The 20,330-nt window shown below is 36.4% G+C and overlaps 1 protein-coding gene across 2 annotated transcripts; it reads left to right on the top strand.

The window, feature by feature from the left end:
- The first annotated feature begins 4,558 nt into the window (after positions 1–4,558).
- Positions 4,559–20,257, top strand: LOC103695934 (60S ribosomal protein L13-1). Of its 2 annotated transcripts, none has more exons than XM_008777384.3 (5): positions 4,559–4,692; positions 5,922–6,040; positions 6,207–6,340; positions 19,548–19,706; positions 19,800–20,257. In XM_008777384.3, the coding sequence occupies exons 2-5, from the start codon at positions 5,932–5,934 to the stop codon at positions 20,019–20,021; spliced, it is 624 nt and encodes a 207-aa protein (XP_008775606.2). In that variant the 5' UTR covers positions 4,559–4,692; positions 5,922–5,931; the 3' UTR covers positions 20,022–20,257. The 2 variants fall into 2 exon arrangements, with proteins under 2 accessions (XP_008775606.2, XP_008775608.2); XM_008777386.4 differs by having other exon boundaries at positions 4,563–4,688.
- Positions 20,258–20,330: the final 73 nt, after the last annotated feature.

Here is a 20,330-nt window from a genome sequence, read left to right as displayed (position 1 = left end):
TTAACTTTAACAAATATATGTCAATGATAGAAGCAATGTCATGTCTAGTTGGCAGCATTTGTTTGAGCATAGCATCATCATACCATGCTACACAAGTTACAAAAACCCATGCCTAAGTTGTAAACCTAAATGTTAATTTATAGGGCCTTTGTATACCATATCTTAATGTCTAAGGATCACTGTACACATAACAGCTCTAAAGAGGAATCAGATGAAGCCTCTAGAGCTTTGAGCCAAAGCGTATGTACTCGCTTAGATGGCTGATAGAAAGCATAAATTGAGGTGAATGAATCGGTTTCTAAGAATTTCAAAGGGGTGAAGACCACTTATAGGCCAAACAAAAAGAGATGGCCAACGCAAGTGTGTTGGATGAGCTAAGACTAATAAGATATGGTTATCAATCTGATAGTTAGTGGAGAGCAATTGTGCTAATAAACTTGCACAGTGAAAGAACAACTGACATCAATTATTAAAACCGTCAGGAGTGGAGGCCAGATATGGTGGTAGTTGTTCAAATGGGTAGTTATTATCGTTTAGTATAAACAAGTAGAGTTGTACTTTGTGATAAAAACCTTTCAATAATCTAACTTATCAATGTATTTTATTTTATCTTAGTTTATCTTACGAGTAGCTTTCTACCTTAGGAGAGTGTTAATATAAATTGTTACTATCACAGTTTAAGCTACATCCCTATCTTACGAGTAGTATGATGGTGGCAAAAATTCTTGAAGATCAAGATACCTGAACGTATGCTACTCTTGTATCCTTCTTTCGATCACCTTCTTTCCAACTGCTCTAACACTGGTGGGACGTCCGCATATCTATCTATACTGCCATTTGACTTTGTTATACTTTCTATCTATCAATAAGTTTCTAGGCACATCTGGATAGGATCAAGAGAGGGCAAACAAGTTTCTTGGCATGCCCACTGAGATAAGGGCCCGAACAAAGATGGACTCAAGCAATGCTTAGCTTGCTCAAGCTTGACTCGATTTAACTTGAAATATGAATACGTAAATTTATTATATGGTATCTGCATATATTACTTATTATCAATATAAAATTATTTTTATGTTTATTTATCATAAAATAATATAATTTATGAAGAGTATAATATATTTAATTATAAATTAAAAATATGATTAAAAATAAGTCCAAATTGCGTAAATAAAGTCTTGAAAGATGTCAAGCTTTTATCGGATCTTTTAATCGGGTCATCCATGAACAGCTCGATTTCATGTCAGAATTTGAATAAGCTGGCTATAAAACAAAGACTGAGCTAGAGCCAAGCTTGGATTGCTCATTGTCCCCTGTTGCACCCCTAAAACCAAATATGTAATTATGGACCCCTAGATAATTTTTTAAAGAATTGTTTCTAGGCATCATTACTTTGTGGACATCACATTGCTTGGGTGAGGGTGGCATTATAATGATATGGTATGTTTCCAAAAATCGTGTTTAGGAGATGAGAGAGAGACCAAGCTGATGGGAAATGATATTACATTTGCAAGTTGGATACTCAGAATCCTACTTGCTTCTCTTGCTTTTTTGTGTGTATGTGTGCGTAGTTGAACGCCGAAATCCCTTATGATTTTTATCAATTCATTGAAGATACCTTTAGAGTGCGCAATTTTGAGCTAGTCGTTCCTACCTTATGATTTTTATCAGTTCTTTAATCTTATAGCAGAGCAGTAAAAATAAATTACTATCCTTACCTCTATTCCACTTCACCATCTCTCTACTTTGGTTTTTGTATTTTTACCTTCATAAACTTGGGTCTTTTGATGTTTCTTGCCAATAGTGGTACCTCTGGAAAAAAATGGCACCTTCTCATTTGTGGTTTATTACCGCCTTAATGAGGTCTTGGAGTGTGATTAATTGAGTCTTCAGAAACAAATCTAACCAACAAACAAAGCAAAACCAGTTTTGGGATCTTCTGACTTTTTAGTATCAGATTTATCTCTCCAAATACTGCCCACGAAATTTGAGGCAGTATGTTCCACTACCCAAATATTCATAGGCTTAAAAAAAAACTTTGGATATGAGAGGACAATTGGTTGTGCAATGCGTTGGAAAGGTACCCAAATACAGTGGTATATGGCCCTATAGTTCAAGACCTCAAGGAAAAAAAAAAAAAAAAACTTTTGGGATGGGGTGGAAAGTATTACAAGCTTTTATAGTGAGCCCTGGATAATTGGAGGTGATTTTAATATCACATTCACATCTTAGGAATCAAATATAGTAGGCTCAGATTTTTGTGCTCTTATCAGATCTCTTCAACTTACGGATCTCTCTCTTAAAGGCCAAGACTTTACTTGGAGTGACAGACAAAGTTGGATAGATTTCTTATATTTTATAGAATGGGACTTTGTATGTCCCAATGCTCTCCGAGTCACCCTTCCTATCTCTTGCTAAGACCATGCACCAATCATGTTTTCCTTCCTTTATGTCGCTGCCCCGGATTATCTCTCAAGCTAATATAATAAGGTTGTATCAGATTCTTAATTGGAATCTAGATGGGTCCAAGAGAGATGCACTGGTTGGATTCTAAGCTTAGAGCTACTATAGAATCACTCTCAAGAGGAAAGGTCACCCCATCTTGATAGTCTAGCTGGAGGTTGTGAGTAAGCACTATATGGACAAGATTAGATTGAATAAAGATGGATGAAGTTATGTAACCCTTGCTGAGCTGGATAGGATTCAGTTATATAGGTTGAAAAAGAAGAATTCGATCAGGATGTTGACAAATAGACCGAAAAATCAAGGGTTGGCCGTGATTAACCACAATATAAAACATATGATGTTGGATGCCTGGTAGAAGGAATGGACCAAGGCAACCGAATCGGTCTCAAAAATATGTCTAAGTGCAAATGACTATATTATAGGCCAAAGTAAAGAGAGGCGGTTAACAATGTCTAAATAAACCAAGGCCGATAAGATATGATTATTGGTCTAACAATTGGTATAAAGCAACCAATGGAGTAGTGAAAAGATAACTGATGTCAGCCATCAGAATCACCAAGAGTGAAGACCAGATGTAGATAGCAATCATCAGAATGGACAATTATTATATTTTAGTATAAATAAGTATAATTATACTCTATAAGTGTCATTCAACATCCATCTTGTTAATAAATTCTATTTTAAAAGAAACTAGTGTGTAAGTACATGCAATGTCAATAATCATTGCATTAGCTAGGTCCGAATGGTAGTCAAACTTAGAGAGTCAATTATCAAAAAAACAAATTAGAATTTTAAAACCATTCTCATTTCAAAATTTTCAAGCAATAGAAAATCCATTAAATTCTCAAAAGCTGTCAATTTATCAAAAAAATATATTTCTATCACAATAACTGATTTAAAATTTTCATATGCCTGATCCACGTGATAATAAATAGTATCATATTTATATGCAAATACAGTAAGGCAGGAAGACTCACCCGCAAAATAACTACCGTCACCAAAATTTTTGAGAATTTACGGTCAATATTCGAACACAAAACCTTTGATTAGAGAGTGGAATGTATGATCATTGAGCCATTATCATTGAGATCTATGTAGGTAGGCTAATCTCCTTGCCGATCAACTCTCAAGGCAGGACCTTCTCAACCCAAACTCAAGGTGCTGGAAGTTTGGTAATTCATAGACATCTAAAAGATACTGTAATTAGCACTCTTTTCAAGTAGAGAAATTCTAATACCATGACCTAGGTTTGGGTTTTTTTTTTTAAAAAAAACTAATTCAGACAATTATAAGTATATTTTTCTTTACACTATAATATCATCTGCACATAGTGCAATAGGGATCCGCTGAAATGATTATTATTATTATTATAAGATCCAATAAATAAATAAAAAAAACCAAGATCTGGAAATAGTTTTTAATATCCTATCCTTAAAAGAGTGGTTTTTTTTTTTTTTTTTTGCTAAAGACGGGTTATCATACGCTACGTGTATGAATACATTCAATAAAGTCAAAAACACTAGCTCACGGAGTGCCAATGGCATCTCCGCCTCCCCCACCCAAAGGGTATACCCGGAATGATAAGCCGCAAAGGCAACCATCCAATCGGCCGCCCCATTGGCTTCTCTGAATACATGTTTGGCCACGACGGCCACTCCAACCCCATACATCATCCCAATGTCCCGAACCAAGGGGTGGTCTGTGCCCACACCCCTCAGCCCCTCCTAGATCCATCTGATGACTGTGGCCGAGTCGCCCTCCAGAATAACCGAGCCAGCCCGCAATACCTGCCTCGCATATCGAAGACCCGCCCAAGCAGCTCGTAGCTCTGCCCCAGGGACTGAAATGCCGAACAACTGACAACCACCTGCTATCACCACTTTGAAGTGCGGGCTCCGTATCACAAAACCCGCACCACAAAGAAGGCTCCTTGGATCGAAATAGCCAGTCCTCGTTTTCAACTAGGACAGAGGCCCAATTGGCTAACAAGAAGAACCACGGATCAGACGGCCATCGATAAACCCATTACTGCACGCGCGTCTCACGTGCAGATAGGAAGTCCGCACGCCGTACCCAGGGCTACAAAGTCCGGGCCGTCCGAAATTAGGGTTTTGCCGGCTACCCCCGCCTCCTTTTTTATCTTCCGTTCCCTCCAAGGGTTTCTTACAGGCCGGAGGGCGTCTCCTTTCCTGCCTCCACAACAGCGGAGCTCCAGGCGGATTACGGCGGGTAAGATGCCCCTTCTCTCTCTCTCTCTCTCTCCCTTCCCCCTCTTCTTCCGATCTCTAAGGCGTCCTCTCTATAGATCTCTCTCCTGGATTCTGTTGTTTTGTTAGCCCGTCTCTTGATCAAGTCCTCCTTTCCGAATCGACAAAAGATTGGAAGTTTTCAGGACCCAATAACCCTATGCGATGCCTCGGCCTTGGACTATTCACGGATTATTTGTGTTGCTTTGCGTTGGCGATGCTATTGCTTCGTGGTGAATGCTTTGTCTTGTTTTCCTCATAGTTTTTAAATGTTTTAGCAGCATCAGGCCGGCCAAAAAGACGCAGGTATAAAGATAGAGAATAAGGATGCATGTTATTAAGGATTTTAATAAAACTAATCAGCCTTTTAATTTGCTAATATTTCTTTTACCGGAACAGCGAATGTGTCTCAACCTTTCTACAGTAGCAGGCAAAAGAATGAGGCTGACTTTTTCTTCTGCTGTACTTTTAGTTCTTTCCTGCTCTTAGCTGTTTATTTTTTTTTGTCATTCAGGGTTGGACTCAGGATTGTTTAGCTGAGTGTGCAGAGTAGTTAAGATTTGTGCTACTTAAATGGCAAGAAATATTTATTATTCTGATCAATATGTTATTGCTTGTTTGAGAAAAATGTCTAGGGAAGATCGAGTTGGTACAACTTTAACATGGTCGATCTTGTGATTCTTGCATTGGTTTGGTGCTTTGGAATGAACACCATACTTTTACATGTAGTGTAGAGTGAGCTAGTCTGGTTATGATATACATGGAATGCCATTTCTAGAAGCTTATTAAATTTTGGAAGGTCATTGGTACTTTGGGATCCGTCTTGAGAGGAATATTGATAGAACATTGTTGAGTGCTTGGTTTGATGTGTTTTGGCAGGATGTTTTATGGTGCAAATATATTCCAAGTCAAGCTCTCTAATTGTTTTCCCAAGTATACCCATGTTAGTTTCATGTGCTTTTGTAGTCACATTCAACTCAAAAAATGTAGTCAACTTAAATAAAAGGCTTCTACCACCCTTTTTCTCTGCACAATCCAATTGAAAATTTCTCCTGTTTGATTTGTCTACTTTACATGGATATGTATAGTTCGCTTGAATATTTGATCTGCTTGTCATATTTGTTGTATTTGAACTGAAGATAGTTGTGATGAACATGCTCTGCAGAAGATGTTTGGATTGATGTATTTTGTTTTCTTTTCCTGACTGTTTAGTTGCTGAGCCATGGTTAAGCATAACAATGTTGTGCCAAATGGGCACTTCAAGAAGCACTGGCAGAATTATGTCAAGACTTGGTTTAACCAACCAGCTCGCAAAACTAGAAGACGTGTTGGTAGGCAGATCTCGTTCTCTCATTATTGACTCTTGATCCCATAAATTGCACCTTTTTTAGAGAAAAAAAGTTATATCCATTTACTGTTTTTCTTTGTAAGTTGGAATTGTTCTTTGTAGTCCTTTCTACCTCGACTTATCAGTGTACTCTATCATGTCTTTTGCAGCTCGACAGAAGAAGGCTGTGAAGATTTTCCCACGCCCAACTGCTGGACCCCTCCGACCTGTTGTTCAATGCCAAACACTCAAATACAATATGACATCTAGAGTAGGCAGGGGTTTTACCCTTGAGGAACTCAAGGTAACACTTTGGTTTATTGTTAATTAATCTACAACACACTTCGCTATTGTTATTGCTTATTGGAACATAGTGTGATTCGAACTTGTGAAAATTTTGATGTTCTGTTGCTTGATTATGAGCTATACCTTGGTCTACAATCATCCGACCTTTTTTAGAATATGCACGTCCGATACAATTTATGTGCTTGCCATGCAAATGGAGAGAGAGTGACTAAAATATGATGGGTTGTCATGAAGGTATCATTTGGAAGTGAGCCAAAAATTCCAACCAATGTAGGAGAGAAGGAAAAAAGAAACAAAATATTTAATGACTTGAAAATGGAATGAATTGGTGCAGTTGTGCCCCCCACCCCCCCCCCCCCCCCCCCCCCCCTCCCTCTTTTTTTTTTGCTAAAATGGGTAGATCATACCTGAAGAGTATGGATGCACCTAATAAAGTCAGAAAACAAAATATCTTGGAGTGCCTAGGGCAACTCCCCGCCCTTCTACCCTTCTACAATAACTTTTATAGGATGTCTAATTGTTGACATGTTTCTCATGTTGTAATTGTTGCCCAGTAGATACAACCCAAGAGGGGGGGTGAATTGGGTCTTTCAAAACTTTTATGCTACTTCTAAAACTTTTTGATTAACTATGCTAAGTTGTATAGATGCACAGTGAAAGTTAAACTTAGCAAGGGTTTGATGTATAGACTTCGACTTGATTAAATATGCTTGCAACTAAAGGATGTGCGGATAAGAATTAAGCAAGCAATTTATCTAAGTAAGTAAGTGTGTTAGTTAGACAATAACTAGAGGCATTACAAACACAAAGGACATATAGTGGTTCGGTGCACCCCAGCACCTACATCCACTCCCCAAGACCTCTTGGGAATTTCACTATAATCCTACCGATTACAGCCGGTTGTTTTACAAGCTCACAACCCAACTTGTTGTTTTACGAGCGCACAACGAACTCGGTCGATTTTCCCAGGCTCACCGACTAGAACCACTCCGATTGTTTTCCCGGGCTCACAATCAAACCCTTCTCGTTGGTTTTACCCTCGGCTCACCAACAAACCTAACACAGTTGGTTTTCCCTTTGGCTCACCAACAAACCTTACACAGTTGGTTTTCCCTTTGGCTCACCAACAAACCTTGCACAGTTGGTTTTCCCTTTGGCTCACCAACAAACCTTAACCCCTTGATTCAATCCCTTGATTGAATCAAGTTACAAGATATTAAAACAAGGTATAAAACAAAACAAAGCTTCTTAAACAAGCAAATATGACAATATAAACAAATAGAGTAAAGAGAAGCCCTCAAACGAGTTTTGAAGATGAAGGAGCTCGGCTTCTTCTTTACTTGACCCTCTTCTGATTTGGCACGAAGTAGAGGATCACCGAGGCAGCACACGGATGGAGAGGAAGCTTTGGGATTCACTTGGATGCTCTTCTTCTCTCTATTTTCCTTTGAATGGCGCCCTTTTGTGCTTATGGGAGATTTTCCGTGTAATCTCTCTGGAATCTTTTTCCTAAATGTTCTCTCCCACTTCCATGAGTTCTCCCCTAGCTCTCTTCTTGTTTTTATAGCTTTAGATGGAGTGGAAACAAGAATATAGCCGTTAGAGACAAAAATATAGCCGTTGGAACCAGTCTGCACCTCCTGACAATATTACCGTTGGGATCGGAGTCGACTCGCGCGATCAGGAGTCGACTCGGCTGTAGCGGGAGTCGACTCAAGCTTTTCCGGAGTCGACTCGGCAACTGTTCCAAATTTGAATTTTGTCCACTCGAGTCGACTCGACTATCCTGGGAGTCGACTCGAATCCCAGAGTCCGAACTCCCGATCCTCTGTCTTTTGGCTCGTCCAGTCTTGGAGTCGACTCGAACTTCCTTGGAGTCGACTCGGCTCTCAGTTTTCGAAAGTTGGTCTTCTGCCATCTTAGTGTAGTGCTGCCTTGGAGTCGACTCGAGCTGTCTGGGAGTCGACTCGAATCTCAGAGTCGGAAAACTGATCCTCTGTATTTTGGAGCCGCGCTGCCTTGGAGTCGACTCGACTTGTCTTGGAGTCGACTCGCCTCTCAGAGACGAAAATACCGTCTTCTGTCTTGGGGTTGCGCTGTCTTTGGAGTCGACTCGGACTTTGTGGGAGTCGACTCGAATCTCAGTGTCCAAAAACTGCTTCTCTGAGTTTTCCCTTGTGTACCACTGAGAGTCGACTCTCGCTTTCTTTGGAGTCGACCCGACAACCATTGGAGTCGACTCGCATTCCTCAGGAGTCGACTCGAATCTCAGGGTCGAAAATCCCTCTCTGACTTTTCTGCCTTTTACACCCTGGAGTCGACTCGTTCTACTCTCGAGTTGACTCGCCAAGCATTGGAGTCGACTCGAATTCCTCAGGAGTCGACTCGAAGACTATTCTTTTAAATTTTCCTTGAATTTGCTCCTCCAATTTGAATCTTTTGAACTTGAGACTTGGGCCAATAACTTGTAGCTTTCTTCCAACTTTTCTTGAGTGCTTTTAGAGGCCTTCTTGTGTTCTTCCAACTTGCTATGTTCCTTGCAACATAAATATCTTTCTCCTTGCAACATAAACATTAGTATCTATACTTCAAGGTTTTGTGATCATCAAAATCAATCTATGAATCAATCTTTGGGTCATCAATCTCCCCCTTTTTGATGATGACAAAACTTGGAGTATATGCAATATAAAAGATATTGTTTTCTAGAAGTAATACATAGCTAAGTTGCATGAAGTAGAAAACATATATATTTGAAACATACTTCATGATACTGCTTTAGATTCAATCAGCTTAACACAATCAATTTAAGCTGATTTGTACTCAATACAAAAAGCATTATAAGCATATACTTAAATATTTCTCCCCCTTTTTGACAACATCAAAAAAAAATAGGGAAACATTAAGCACAAATATTTCTTTTCCTTATTGTACTCTGATTTGAATGTTGAATTATTGCAAGAATATGAATCATATAACTCAAGGCAATAATATTGGAATCAGATTAGTGAGCACAGATCAGAGCCAATTAAGATAATTTCAGAGCAGAACACATTGAATGTGATTTCAAGAAGTTTTCTAATTTGATACCACAGATAGTTTTCTAATCAAGTGTGGGTGGAATCTCTCTTAGGTTAATTCAAGAAGTACCACAAATGATATTCAATGAAAAGCACGAATGGAAGTCTAACATCTCTTCAATAATAAGTATGAAAGCTTGTTCATTTAAGATCTTTTGCCCAATCTATTAAGTGTTTTATCAACAGGAGAGCAATTTAATTAATTTTCAGAGTAACAGGTCAAAACCTATATATGTAAAAGACACATCATCATGTTGGATCATTAAGTCTTAATAACTTCAAAGTTCTTTAATGATAATAAGATCATTGGGGCACAAACACCAAAATATGAAATCATGCAACATGATTTCTTTAGAGACTTTCTTTTATCTCTGTAGAAAGTAAGCACAATTTGATACATAACAATATGAATTGGCACACAATTTAAGTTCTAAAGTTCAAGTCAATTACACGTTATTCTCCCCCTTTTTCATTAAGTTAGAGGCTCTCAAGATTTGTAATTTGGTTCATGAGTGATGCATAAGATATACTAACCAAATAACACGCCTCAAGGTGTATCATAAAGATTTTCAGATTTAAATTTCAGATGATACATATTGGAGAGTATTAGGATCACTTTTCATTTAGTATTCTTTCCCTCTCCTATAGATTCATGTAATTAAGTTCCATAAGACCTCTCCTTCTGAAATTTTCTTTCTCCCCCTCAATTGATCATTCCATTTAAGAGTTTAGAATCCTAAGATAATGTTCAACAAAATTGTCAATCTCAAAAATATATTTTCTATAAGTTTCAGCTTATTTTCATAAGACTCAAGGTTTGAGATAAGACAACCTTTATAGAACTCATCTCAAGGTAATTAAAGCATGTCTTGCAATATAAGGAGGTTCATCAAAATCAATCCATAAAGTTCAAAGCATGCATCAAAATAAAGTGTCTTTGGGATAGGATACTGAATATCTAAAGCTCCCCCTCAAAAGATGCATTCTTCTTTAATCATTTTAAATTGTTGAATTTCAGATTATAGTGATAAACGTGAATAACACTGAAATTCTATGACATCGAGAATGTAGAGTAATCTAGTATTATTCAAAATTTGTAGCAATTACTCTTTCTAATCCTTTAAGAACAAGGTATGCTTCCTCTTCAACTTTGAGAAAATGTACTGAAATATTAATCAAAAATGATTCATTTGAAGCTCAGTTTCTTTCAAAACCATTTACATTTTCTTTCTTTTAGACTCATTTGAGTGAGGTGAAATATTTCTAGGCTTTAAGATCATTCACTATATTAATGGAAGTCTTTTATAATGTAGGAGGGAAAAACATATAGATGATCATTGAGGTATATATTTTATAAACTTCAATTTCTTAATCACAGTTTTTCAGCTATGTACACATGAAGCTCAATAAAATTTTAAATATTAAAATAAAGTCATATATTTAAAAATATTTGCTTGTAATCAAGATCATTGAAAGACACACCATTTAGACCAATATGAGTACACTTTGAAGATAAGAAATGATATGTTTCGGAAGTGTATCGGAGCGATCAAAATAAATTCTGTTTTTCTTACATTAACATTTTATTTAGTAATCATATGGAGTTTAAACTTTTATACAAAATCATATTCTGAATTTCATAAAGATTTTCAATAGAGGCTTTTTAAGTCATAGTTTGAGATATGTATCTTTCACATTGTGGCTCATCTTAAATTATTACAAAATAAGGATATTTTAACAAGTATTAGAACATTATGTATCAAAGTTAGGCAATTAGAAAGATAGATCAAAATCAATTTATTTTTCCTAAATAGAGATACTCTTCTCTTCTCCTTTCTACAATTTTATTCGACTTTCAGATTTTAGAGATGATTATGAATGACAAATCTGAAATTTCTTTTCAATAGAACCAAACAAAAGATGTTATGTAGCAATTCAAACATTCAAACAAATTGTCCAAGGATGAAGCATTACAAAACATTGAGAATCAATAAATCAAGACATCATACCATATGCAAAACATCTCATGTGTTAAATCATGCATTAAAATATTAAGAACAAGCATGTCAAGGATCCAAGTCAATACTTTTCAAATAAACTCCCCCTATTTAAATATAATCTTGCAATGATTTCATCCTTAAAGTGTGTTTTCAAGTGATTAAGAGATTTGACTTAATTCTACTTTCATTTTCTTTGTTTTTCATTTATAACTTTCTTATGCTCTATACTCTATTTGCTCCCTATCCGGTGGAGTTGGGAAGGGGCACGAGGTACTACCACTAGCCTCCCTCTTGTGCCGTCCCTAATATGCCCTACACCGAATAGTTGGGTCAAATAGTGCCGGATACTACCACTAGCCTCCCCATTGGCACCATCCCTATGATGAGCAATATAGAAAGGTTAAAATGTTCACTTCATACTCTCCCTGTTTAAGTGTAATTAATTATGGATTTTATCACTTCCAAATATGCCGAATATATTATGCTTGTTTTGCTTTTCCTTAAGATTGGAGTACTTGCTTTTGCTTAGATTTTTCATCTCTTGAGTAATATCCATTTTCTTTTCTTTATCTCTCTCTCTTCATTATTCTCAAGTAATTTACATGAAAGAACAGAATAATGAAATAATCTTATGTATCATATAGATGTATATTATGCAAACAACATTTTCATTGTGCTCAAGGATTCATAACTTCTCACAAGTTATTTTACATCAAAATTTTAAGCATATACTTGTGTATTTCATGGTTATGATATAGGCAAAGATATATTTTAGTTTGGGCAAACCATGAAATAATTTCTAAAAGTATAAGTCAGTCACTACACATATAGACATGATATCAAAAATTAATAATTAAAGAATTTAATCATGCCATAATAAGGTTTAAGTTACTGACTTTGCTCAACTAATTTGTGAGAAAGGTATCTAAATTACCTATTCATTATATGTTCTTCAAGCCAAACTAGATTTCTTATGTGTGAACTTTTGGCTGAAGAAGATCCTCTCTCTTGTTTGCATGTGAATCTTTAGTGTATCTTACATGAAGATATCCTTCAAGTTGAAATTTCTCATTTTTCTTTCTTGAAGGAAGGTCATTAGTTTCTTTAAGATACAAAGCATTCATCCAACATATATATTTTTAACTAGATGACTCAATATAAGATATGACAATAGTTGCATGTTGAGTCACTTTACTCAAGAGATTGCCTAAATATAAGCAAGCACATATCACTTGAACTAAAGAGATAGATTCATTAACCAAGATAGTTCAAGGACAAGCATGTGAGGCAATAGACAGATTTATCAAGGTCAAATCAATTTAGTTTAGATTCTATTTGCTTAAGATAATTATCAATAAGATGTGTTAACTAAGTTTTAATCAACTTATCTTAAGCGTTTGTTTCTATCAAAATTCAGATTATGACGTATTTGTTATCAATAAAATATGATTAATTAAAGTTAGATTGAAGTCTTGCACAAGGTCACATAATGAGCATACAATCTGGTCTACTAGCTGTATGATAAAATAATTATTCTATCATGCTTTAATACAGCTTTAAACAATAGATCTACTTTGCTCATCCTTTACAATTTCTACAAGATGGGGTCATAGATATACCTTCTTCACGCCAATCTTCCATAAGAGTTTTCTTGTGGGCTAACGTTGGTCAATGAAGATCCCCTTTCCTGTTTGTCTTAATTGGAGTTTGAGAGAAGATGTTAATTCATTCATCATATTTCAAATTCACTTTGCAATATAACTATTCATATAAATTTTCATTGGTAGAACAAAAATGATGCCATCAATGTGTGCTATGAGCAAGCAAGATATCATAGATTCTTCTTTTTGATGCATAGATTTATCACTATTACTTTCTATCAACAAGGTTACCTAAGCTTTTATATATCAAGCTTTTGATGCTTGTTTTAAATCACATATTGCTTTATCATATATGTAATGTGTAATTTTTAAATATGGTGGTTATCTAACATATATAAAGTAAGCACATAGAAGTCCATTCTACACACTCATTTGATAGGATATAACGTTTATAAAGCAAACAAATGATAAAGGTGATTTTTACTTCTAATCATGCAAGAATCTTATCAAGATCTATTTCATCTTTTCTTGATTTAATCTTCTAGTAGTCATCATTAAGTGTATATCTGAAAAATCCAATTTGGTTCTAATTAACAAGTTTTTCAGATTGTTATATGTAAAAGATTTAACCATATAATTTGATTTTAGTATTTTGATAATAGATCATTAGTCTCATAAAGAATAAAATGAATTGATACTTCTACAACTAGAATTTTTCATGAATGTTCTATATGCATTGCTTGATGAATGATATCCAAGGATAGAAATATCTTTATTAGATTTGGCATTATTTTTCAAGAGAACATATCAAGCATAACATGTACGACTGAAAAATATGAAAGATATGCAATGGTTCATTTTCCATTTTTCAGAAGATCAAAAGGAGTTTTCATCAAAAATAGATCTAATAGAAATCATATGTATGACAAGCAGTGATGATAGTTTTTTTTTTTAAAAAAAATCATTTAAGTAGATGACTATCATACACAATTGTCTTTTTCATTTCTTCAAGAATTCTATTAATCCTATTTTACTTAAGGTGTCCTTGGTGCTGAAAATATTATTTTTCTGTGCACAACTTAACACAAAATTGGTTTTTAATCACTATGCCATGATACTTCTTTTACTTTCATAGTTTGCAAACCTTTTTCATTTGATCCCTTTCACAAGATTTAGCAAATGTAGAAAATACTTTAATTTTACTTGCCAAAAACAAATCCAATGTAAGCTTGTGAAAACTTAGTGATGGAAACAACATCTCTAGATTTAGAAATTATTTTTGTTTGTTTCCTTAGTTAGCATGCATAGTAAAACTTTGACCTTTAAGAGGATAATCTAAGTAATCCTATGGCAAGGTCTTTTGAGATTAAGTACATACTAGCATGAGCTGATTTCATATGCCAAATATGGTTTCTTTAATCTTGGTATTCATAGTGCATATATTCAAAAGCATACCAAGTACACATTATCATATCTATGATCAATAAACAATAATGCCATAGATAAAAACTTTCAATCAAGCATATAGAGAATTCATAGAGTTATTCTTAATAAGTTGATTAATCATTTAGCACCTTATCCACTAGTGAGTAAAATGAAATGATTTGATTATATTTCCAAAAGTATTTTCTATATACAAAATTGATCACTACTAGCAAATCATATCAAATACTAAAGCACAAATAATGATGAGATGCAAGAATTACTGATTTCATTATTATTTTTTTTGTTAATAACTTTTTAAGTTTCTTTATGTTCCATGGGTACCTTGGTACACCTATGTGTACATCCTCATTTTCTCATTTTGGGTACCCAAGCTTGCTTGAGTCCTTGAGAGTTAGGACATATGGTTCCTTTTGGAACCCATATCTGTTTAATAGTAATAACTTTACCATTTGATTTAATTATACTAGAACGATAGGTAAAGTTGTTATTCCCATCCTTTTTATTTTTGAAATAAATTATCTTATTTAATGGTTTGCTTGGTAAATTGATAACCTTTTTCTCTAGAGATTTATGGCTAAGTGAAGGAGTCAAGCTAAATTTTGATTTATCAAAATCAGCATGTTGGCTTTCAAACATCATTTTTAATCTTTCTAAGCTTACGGTGAATTTGTTAATGCAAGATTTTAATTGATTAATTTCTTCGCTTAAGTTTTGATTTTCTTTAATTAAGCTATGATTTTTCTGAATCAATTCTTCTGAAAATGACCTTAAGCATTCATTTTCAGAATTTAGTTTCTCTTGTATTTCATCATTAGAATTTCTTTCTTTTGAAATTTTCAGATTTAGTTTCTTAAGATTTTTATTCTTTACAGCTAATTTTCTACATTCACCATACAAATCATGAAAAGCATTTAATAATTCATCATAAGAAAATTCTTCTTGAAAATTATTTGATGTAAGAGTAGATTCAGTTTTTACCTTGTCTTCTTGTGCCATAAAGCACAAGTCAGTTACCTCTTGTAGTTTCTTGGAGCTAATATCATCATTGTCGCTCCTAACTTTTATTTTCTGGCTTGACTCTTTCTTGGTCAAGGCTTTCTTCCTTTTTATCTCTTTCTTCCTTTCTTCTTGCTTCCTTTTCTTCTTTGTCTTTAGGAAGCTGATTTGCCTCGGAGTCGACTCGGACCTTATTGGAGTCGACTCGGTGAACTTGAGAGTCGACTCTGAGATACTTGGAGTCGACTCGACTGAGGGAGATTCAACACCCTTTTCTGCAGTCTCATTGTTAGTATATATTTGAAGCACATGTGAGCTAGTCTGAGATTTATCATAAATATTTTCTAAAGTATCCCAGATCTCCTTAGCAGATAAGCATGCAGAAATTTCATTAAACTTCGTTTCTTGAATAGCACAATATAACATGTTCATAGCATTAGCGTTCAATTGTGCTAAGTCCTTTTCATTAATAGTTTGTGAGAGTGTGTGAAGGTCATTTGTTATGATTTTCCATAAATAATAGTTTTGTGATTGAATAAAGATGCGCATGCGTATTTTCCAATGTGTATAGTTTATGCCATTAAATAGTGGAGGTGTATTAATTGATTGTCCTTCTCCTAGAAAACTATCTATTTGAGTTGTCATGATCTTTGGCTCTTGATCGTGAGATCAATGATTAAACTTAGAGCACCTGCTCTGATACCACTTGTTGCCCAGTAGATACAACCCAAGAGGGGGGGTGAATTGGGTCTTTCAAAACTTTTATGCTACTTCTAAAACTTTTTGATTAACTATGCTAAGTTGTATAGATGCACAGTGAAAGTTAAACTTAGCAAGGGTTTGATGTATAGACTTCGACTTGATTAAATATGCTTGCAACTAAAGGATGTGCGGATAAGAATTAAGCAAGCAATTTATCTAAGTAAGTAAGTGTGTTAGTTAGACAATAACTAGAGGCATTACAAACACAAAGGACATATAGTGGTTCGGTGCACCCCAGCACCTACATCCACTCCCCAAGACCTCTTGGGAATTTCACTATAATCCTACCGATTACAGCCGGTTGTTTTACAAGCTCACAACCCAACTTGTTGTTTTACGAGCGCACAACGAACTCGGTCGATTTTCCCAGGCTCACCGACTAGAACCACTCCGATTGTTTTCCCGGGCTCACAATCAAACCCTTCTCGTTGGTTTTACCCTCGGCTCACCAACAAACCTAACACAGTTGGTTTTCCCTTTGGCTCACCAACAAACCTTACACAGTTGGTTTTCCCTTTGGCTCACCAACAAACCTTGCACAGTTGGTTTTCCCTTTGGCTCACCAACAAACCTTAACCCCTTGATTCAATCCCTTGATTGAATCAAGTTACAAGATATTAAAACAAGGTATAAAACAAAACAAAGCTTCTTAAACAAGCAAATATGACAATATAAACAAATAGAGTAAAGAGAAGCCCTCAAACGAGTTTTGAAGATGAAGGAGCTCGGCTTCTTCTTTACTTGACCCTCTTCTGATTTGGCACGAAGTAGAGGATCACCGAGGCAGCACACGGATGGAGAGGAAGCTTTGGGATTCACTTGGATGCTCTTCTTCTCTCTATTTTCCTTTGAATGGCGCCCTTTTGTGCTTATGGGAGATTTTCCGTGTAATCTCTCTGGAATCTTTTTCCTAAATGTTCTCTCCCACTTCCATGAGTTCTCCCCTAGCTCTCTTCTTGTTTTTATAGCTTTAGATGGAGTGGAAACAAGAATATAGCCGTTAGAGACAAAAATATAGCCGTTGGAACCAGTCTGCACCTCCTGACAATATTACCGTTGGGATCGGAGTCGACTCGCGCGATCAGGAGTCGACTCGGCTGTAGCGGGAGTCGACTCAAGCTTTTCCGGAGTCGACTCGGCAACTGTTCCAAATTTGAATTTTGTCCACTCGAGTCGACTCGACTATCCTGGGAGTCGACTCGAATCCCAGAGTCCGAACTCCCGATCCTCTGTCTTTTGGCTCGTCCAGTCTTGGAGTCGACTCGAACTTCCTTGGAGTCGACTCGGCTCTCAGTTTTCGAAAGTTGGTCTTCTGCCATCTTAGTGTAGTGCTGCCTTGGAGTCGACTCGAGCTGTCTGGGAGTCGACTCGAATCTCAGAGTCGGAAAACTGATCCTCTGTATTTTGGAGCCGCGCTGCCTTGGAGTCGACTCGACTTGTCTTGGAGTCGACTCGCCTCTCAGAGACGAAAATACCGTCTTCTGTCTTGGGGTTGCGCTGTCTTTGGAGTCGACTCGGACTTTGTGGGAGTCGACTCGAATCTCAGTGTCCAAAAACTGCTTCTCTGAGTTTTCCCTTGTGTACCACTGAGAGTCGACTCTCGCTTTCTTTGGAGTCGACCCGACAACCATTGGAGTCGACTCGCATTCCTCAGGAGTCGACTCGAATCTCAGGGTCGAAAATCCCTCTCTGACTTTTCTGCCTTTTACACCCTGGAGTCGACTCGTTCTACTCTCGAGTTGACTCGCCAAGCATTGGAGTCGACTCGAATTCCTCAGGAGTCGACTCGAAGACTATTCTTTTAAATTTTCCTTGAATTTGCTCCTCCAATTTGAATCTTTTGAACTTGAGACTTGGGCCAATAACTTGTAGCTTTCTTCCAACTTTTCTTGAGTGCTTTTAGAGGCCTTCTTGTGTTCTTCCAACTTGCTATGTTCCTTGCAACATAAATATCTTTCTCCTTGCAACATAAACATTAGTATCTATACTTCAAGGTTTTGTGATCATCAAAATCAATCTATGAATCAATCTTTGGGTCATCAGTAATCCTCAAAAGTACTTATGAAGCTGGTACGCTAGAATATTTTGAAGGTGGGTTTTCAGTTAGGGTGAGAGCTTTAGGACTTGATTATTACAAGTTTTTTTTATATTAAGCATATTGGGACTTATTAAAGGTGACGATAGTTGCAAGATAAAGGTGATTGAGGAGTTGTTTGGAGGCATTTGGTGCATGTAAAAGAAAATCCATATAAGCGGGACAGTTATAGAGATAATTAGGGCTGGTGATATATGATGATATTGCTATTATGCAATCAGTAGGGCAGATATGTGGACACTTTGGAGATGACAAAAGTGAGCTGCATCTTTTGCAAAGTTAACATGGAAAATAAGTATGGTAGGGTACAACATTCTTCCTAACTTGTTTAATAGACATCAATCTAGTTCCAGTGGTATGACCATACCGGTTCATGCATTACTGCCTTTTCTTGCCCTATATCAAATTAACATATTCTCCAGCGACTATTAAAGAAACTCGAGAGGTTTAAGACTAGGATTTCCATTTTGCTTCTGCGGACAAGGTGTATGGTAGGTTGATAATGAGGGCTGAGAACCTTGATTGGAATAGGGTTTTTGTTATGGGATTGTTACTATCCTTTATTTCAATTGTATTATCTATCAAATTTTTTGATGCATCACTACATTTAGGTAACTAATGCATACAAGTTTTAAGGAAAATGAATATAAAAGAAATGAATAGCTGAAATGTATGGAAATCAGGGAGAATTTGAATTTCCTTTCTGATGCAGAACTTGATGTTAAATGGCAAGTCTTGGTATTGAGGTGAAGGATTTCTAAGATGGTTGGGTTGAAATGGATAAAGACCTTGATGACTCGGGAATTTTTTGGAGGCAGGATTGAACTTTTGATCAAACTAAATAAAAATGTTTGGTATGGTTGGTTGGAATATTTATGAACAAAGGGCCATTGCTTGGACTTAAAGTGGAATTTGCTATATAAATGGCATGTAAAATGTTTTGCATAGCCCGTCATTTAGATTATTTCATCATTGTTGGGAGTTGCGAATGCTTGTTTTTTTTAAAAAGGAAATCTTTTCCCCCTTTTAATTGACAACACAAGCATATTAAGAGGCAGGTTTCCATTGTGCATTATGACTTGTTGATGGTATCAACTCCAGACATTTTTACACCATTATAAAAACATCTCTATTATTTCCATTAAGATATATTGTCATCACAATTAAGCATTATGAGCGTAAATAGTTTGCTCGCTCTACCCAATGGCTGTGCTCTCTGTAAATGCAGGCAGCAGGTATTCCAAAGAAGCTTGCCCCAACTATTGGCATTGCCGTGGATCACCGTAGGAAGAACCGTTCCCTTGAGGGTCTCCAAGCTAATGTCCAGAGGCTGAAGACATACAAAGCCAAGCTAGTAATCTTCCCAAGACGTGCACGCAAATTTAAGGCTAGTGGACTTCAGCTCCTCCTTATTTATGAGCCAAGTTAGGCTGTCGATTTCTAAGCAAGCTTTCTAATGTATTGGTCTTTATTCTCTCAGGCTGGTGATTCTGCTCCGGAGGAACTTGCAACTGCCACTCAGGTCCAAGGCCCATATATGCCCATTGTTCGTGAGAAGCCCACAGTTGAGCTTGTTAAGGTAACGGATGAGATGAAATCATTCAGGGCCTATGCTAAGCTTCGTGTTGAGCAGATGAACAAGCGCCAGGCTGGTGCCCGGTTGAAGAAGGCTGCAGAGGCAGAAAAGGAAGAGAAGAAGTGATTGGATTCATTCCTTGGCTGGTGTTCTGCTCATTTATTTCAATATTTTGGGGTGCTAGTCTTGAATCTTATTTTGGCCTACTTTTTTTCCCGTTAATTCTGCAACAGCAAAAACTTGTAGGCATTTATACATATTTGCTCAGGCTCTCTTCTACTCTGTTCGTGTTGTGACCTATATTATATTTGGTTATGGCTGAATTTTTCTGGCTGGCAATAGAGCAAAGTTTGTTTTTTTTCCGACTCTTCCATCAAAAATTGAGGTTTCTAGACTTGGAATATCCAGATGATCTTGGTTGGCAGCCTCTACTGT

Source organism: Phoenix dactylifera, chromosome 17, assembly GCF_009389715.1.
Source record: "Phoenix dactylifera cultivar Barhee BC4 chromosome 17, palm_55x_up_171113_PBpolish2nd_filt_p, whole genome shotgun sequence".
NCBI classification, from domain to species: domain Eukaryota; kingdom Viridiplantae; phylum Streptophyta; class Magnoliopsida; order Arecales; family Arecaceae; genus Phoenix; species Phoenix dactylifera.
Note: the sequence above shows the minus strand (reverse complement) of the source record. Positions and strands in the feature narration are given on the sequence as shown.

Excerpts from the sequence above, each read along its gene's own strand:
- LOC103695934 (XM_008777384.3), top strand. The coding sequence starts at position 5,932 with ATGGTTAAGCATAACAATGTTGTGCCAAATGGGCACTTCAAGAAGCAC. Across the intron at positions 6,041-6,206 it reads CAAAACTAGAAGACGTGTTG|CTCGACAGAAGAAGGCTGTG; the intron begins GTAGGCAGATCT and ends TGTCTTTTGCAG. Across the intron at positions 19,707-19,799 it reads GACGTGCACGCAAATTTAAG|GCTGGTGATTCTGCTCCGGA; the intron begins GCTAGTGGACTT and ends TTATTCTCTCAG.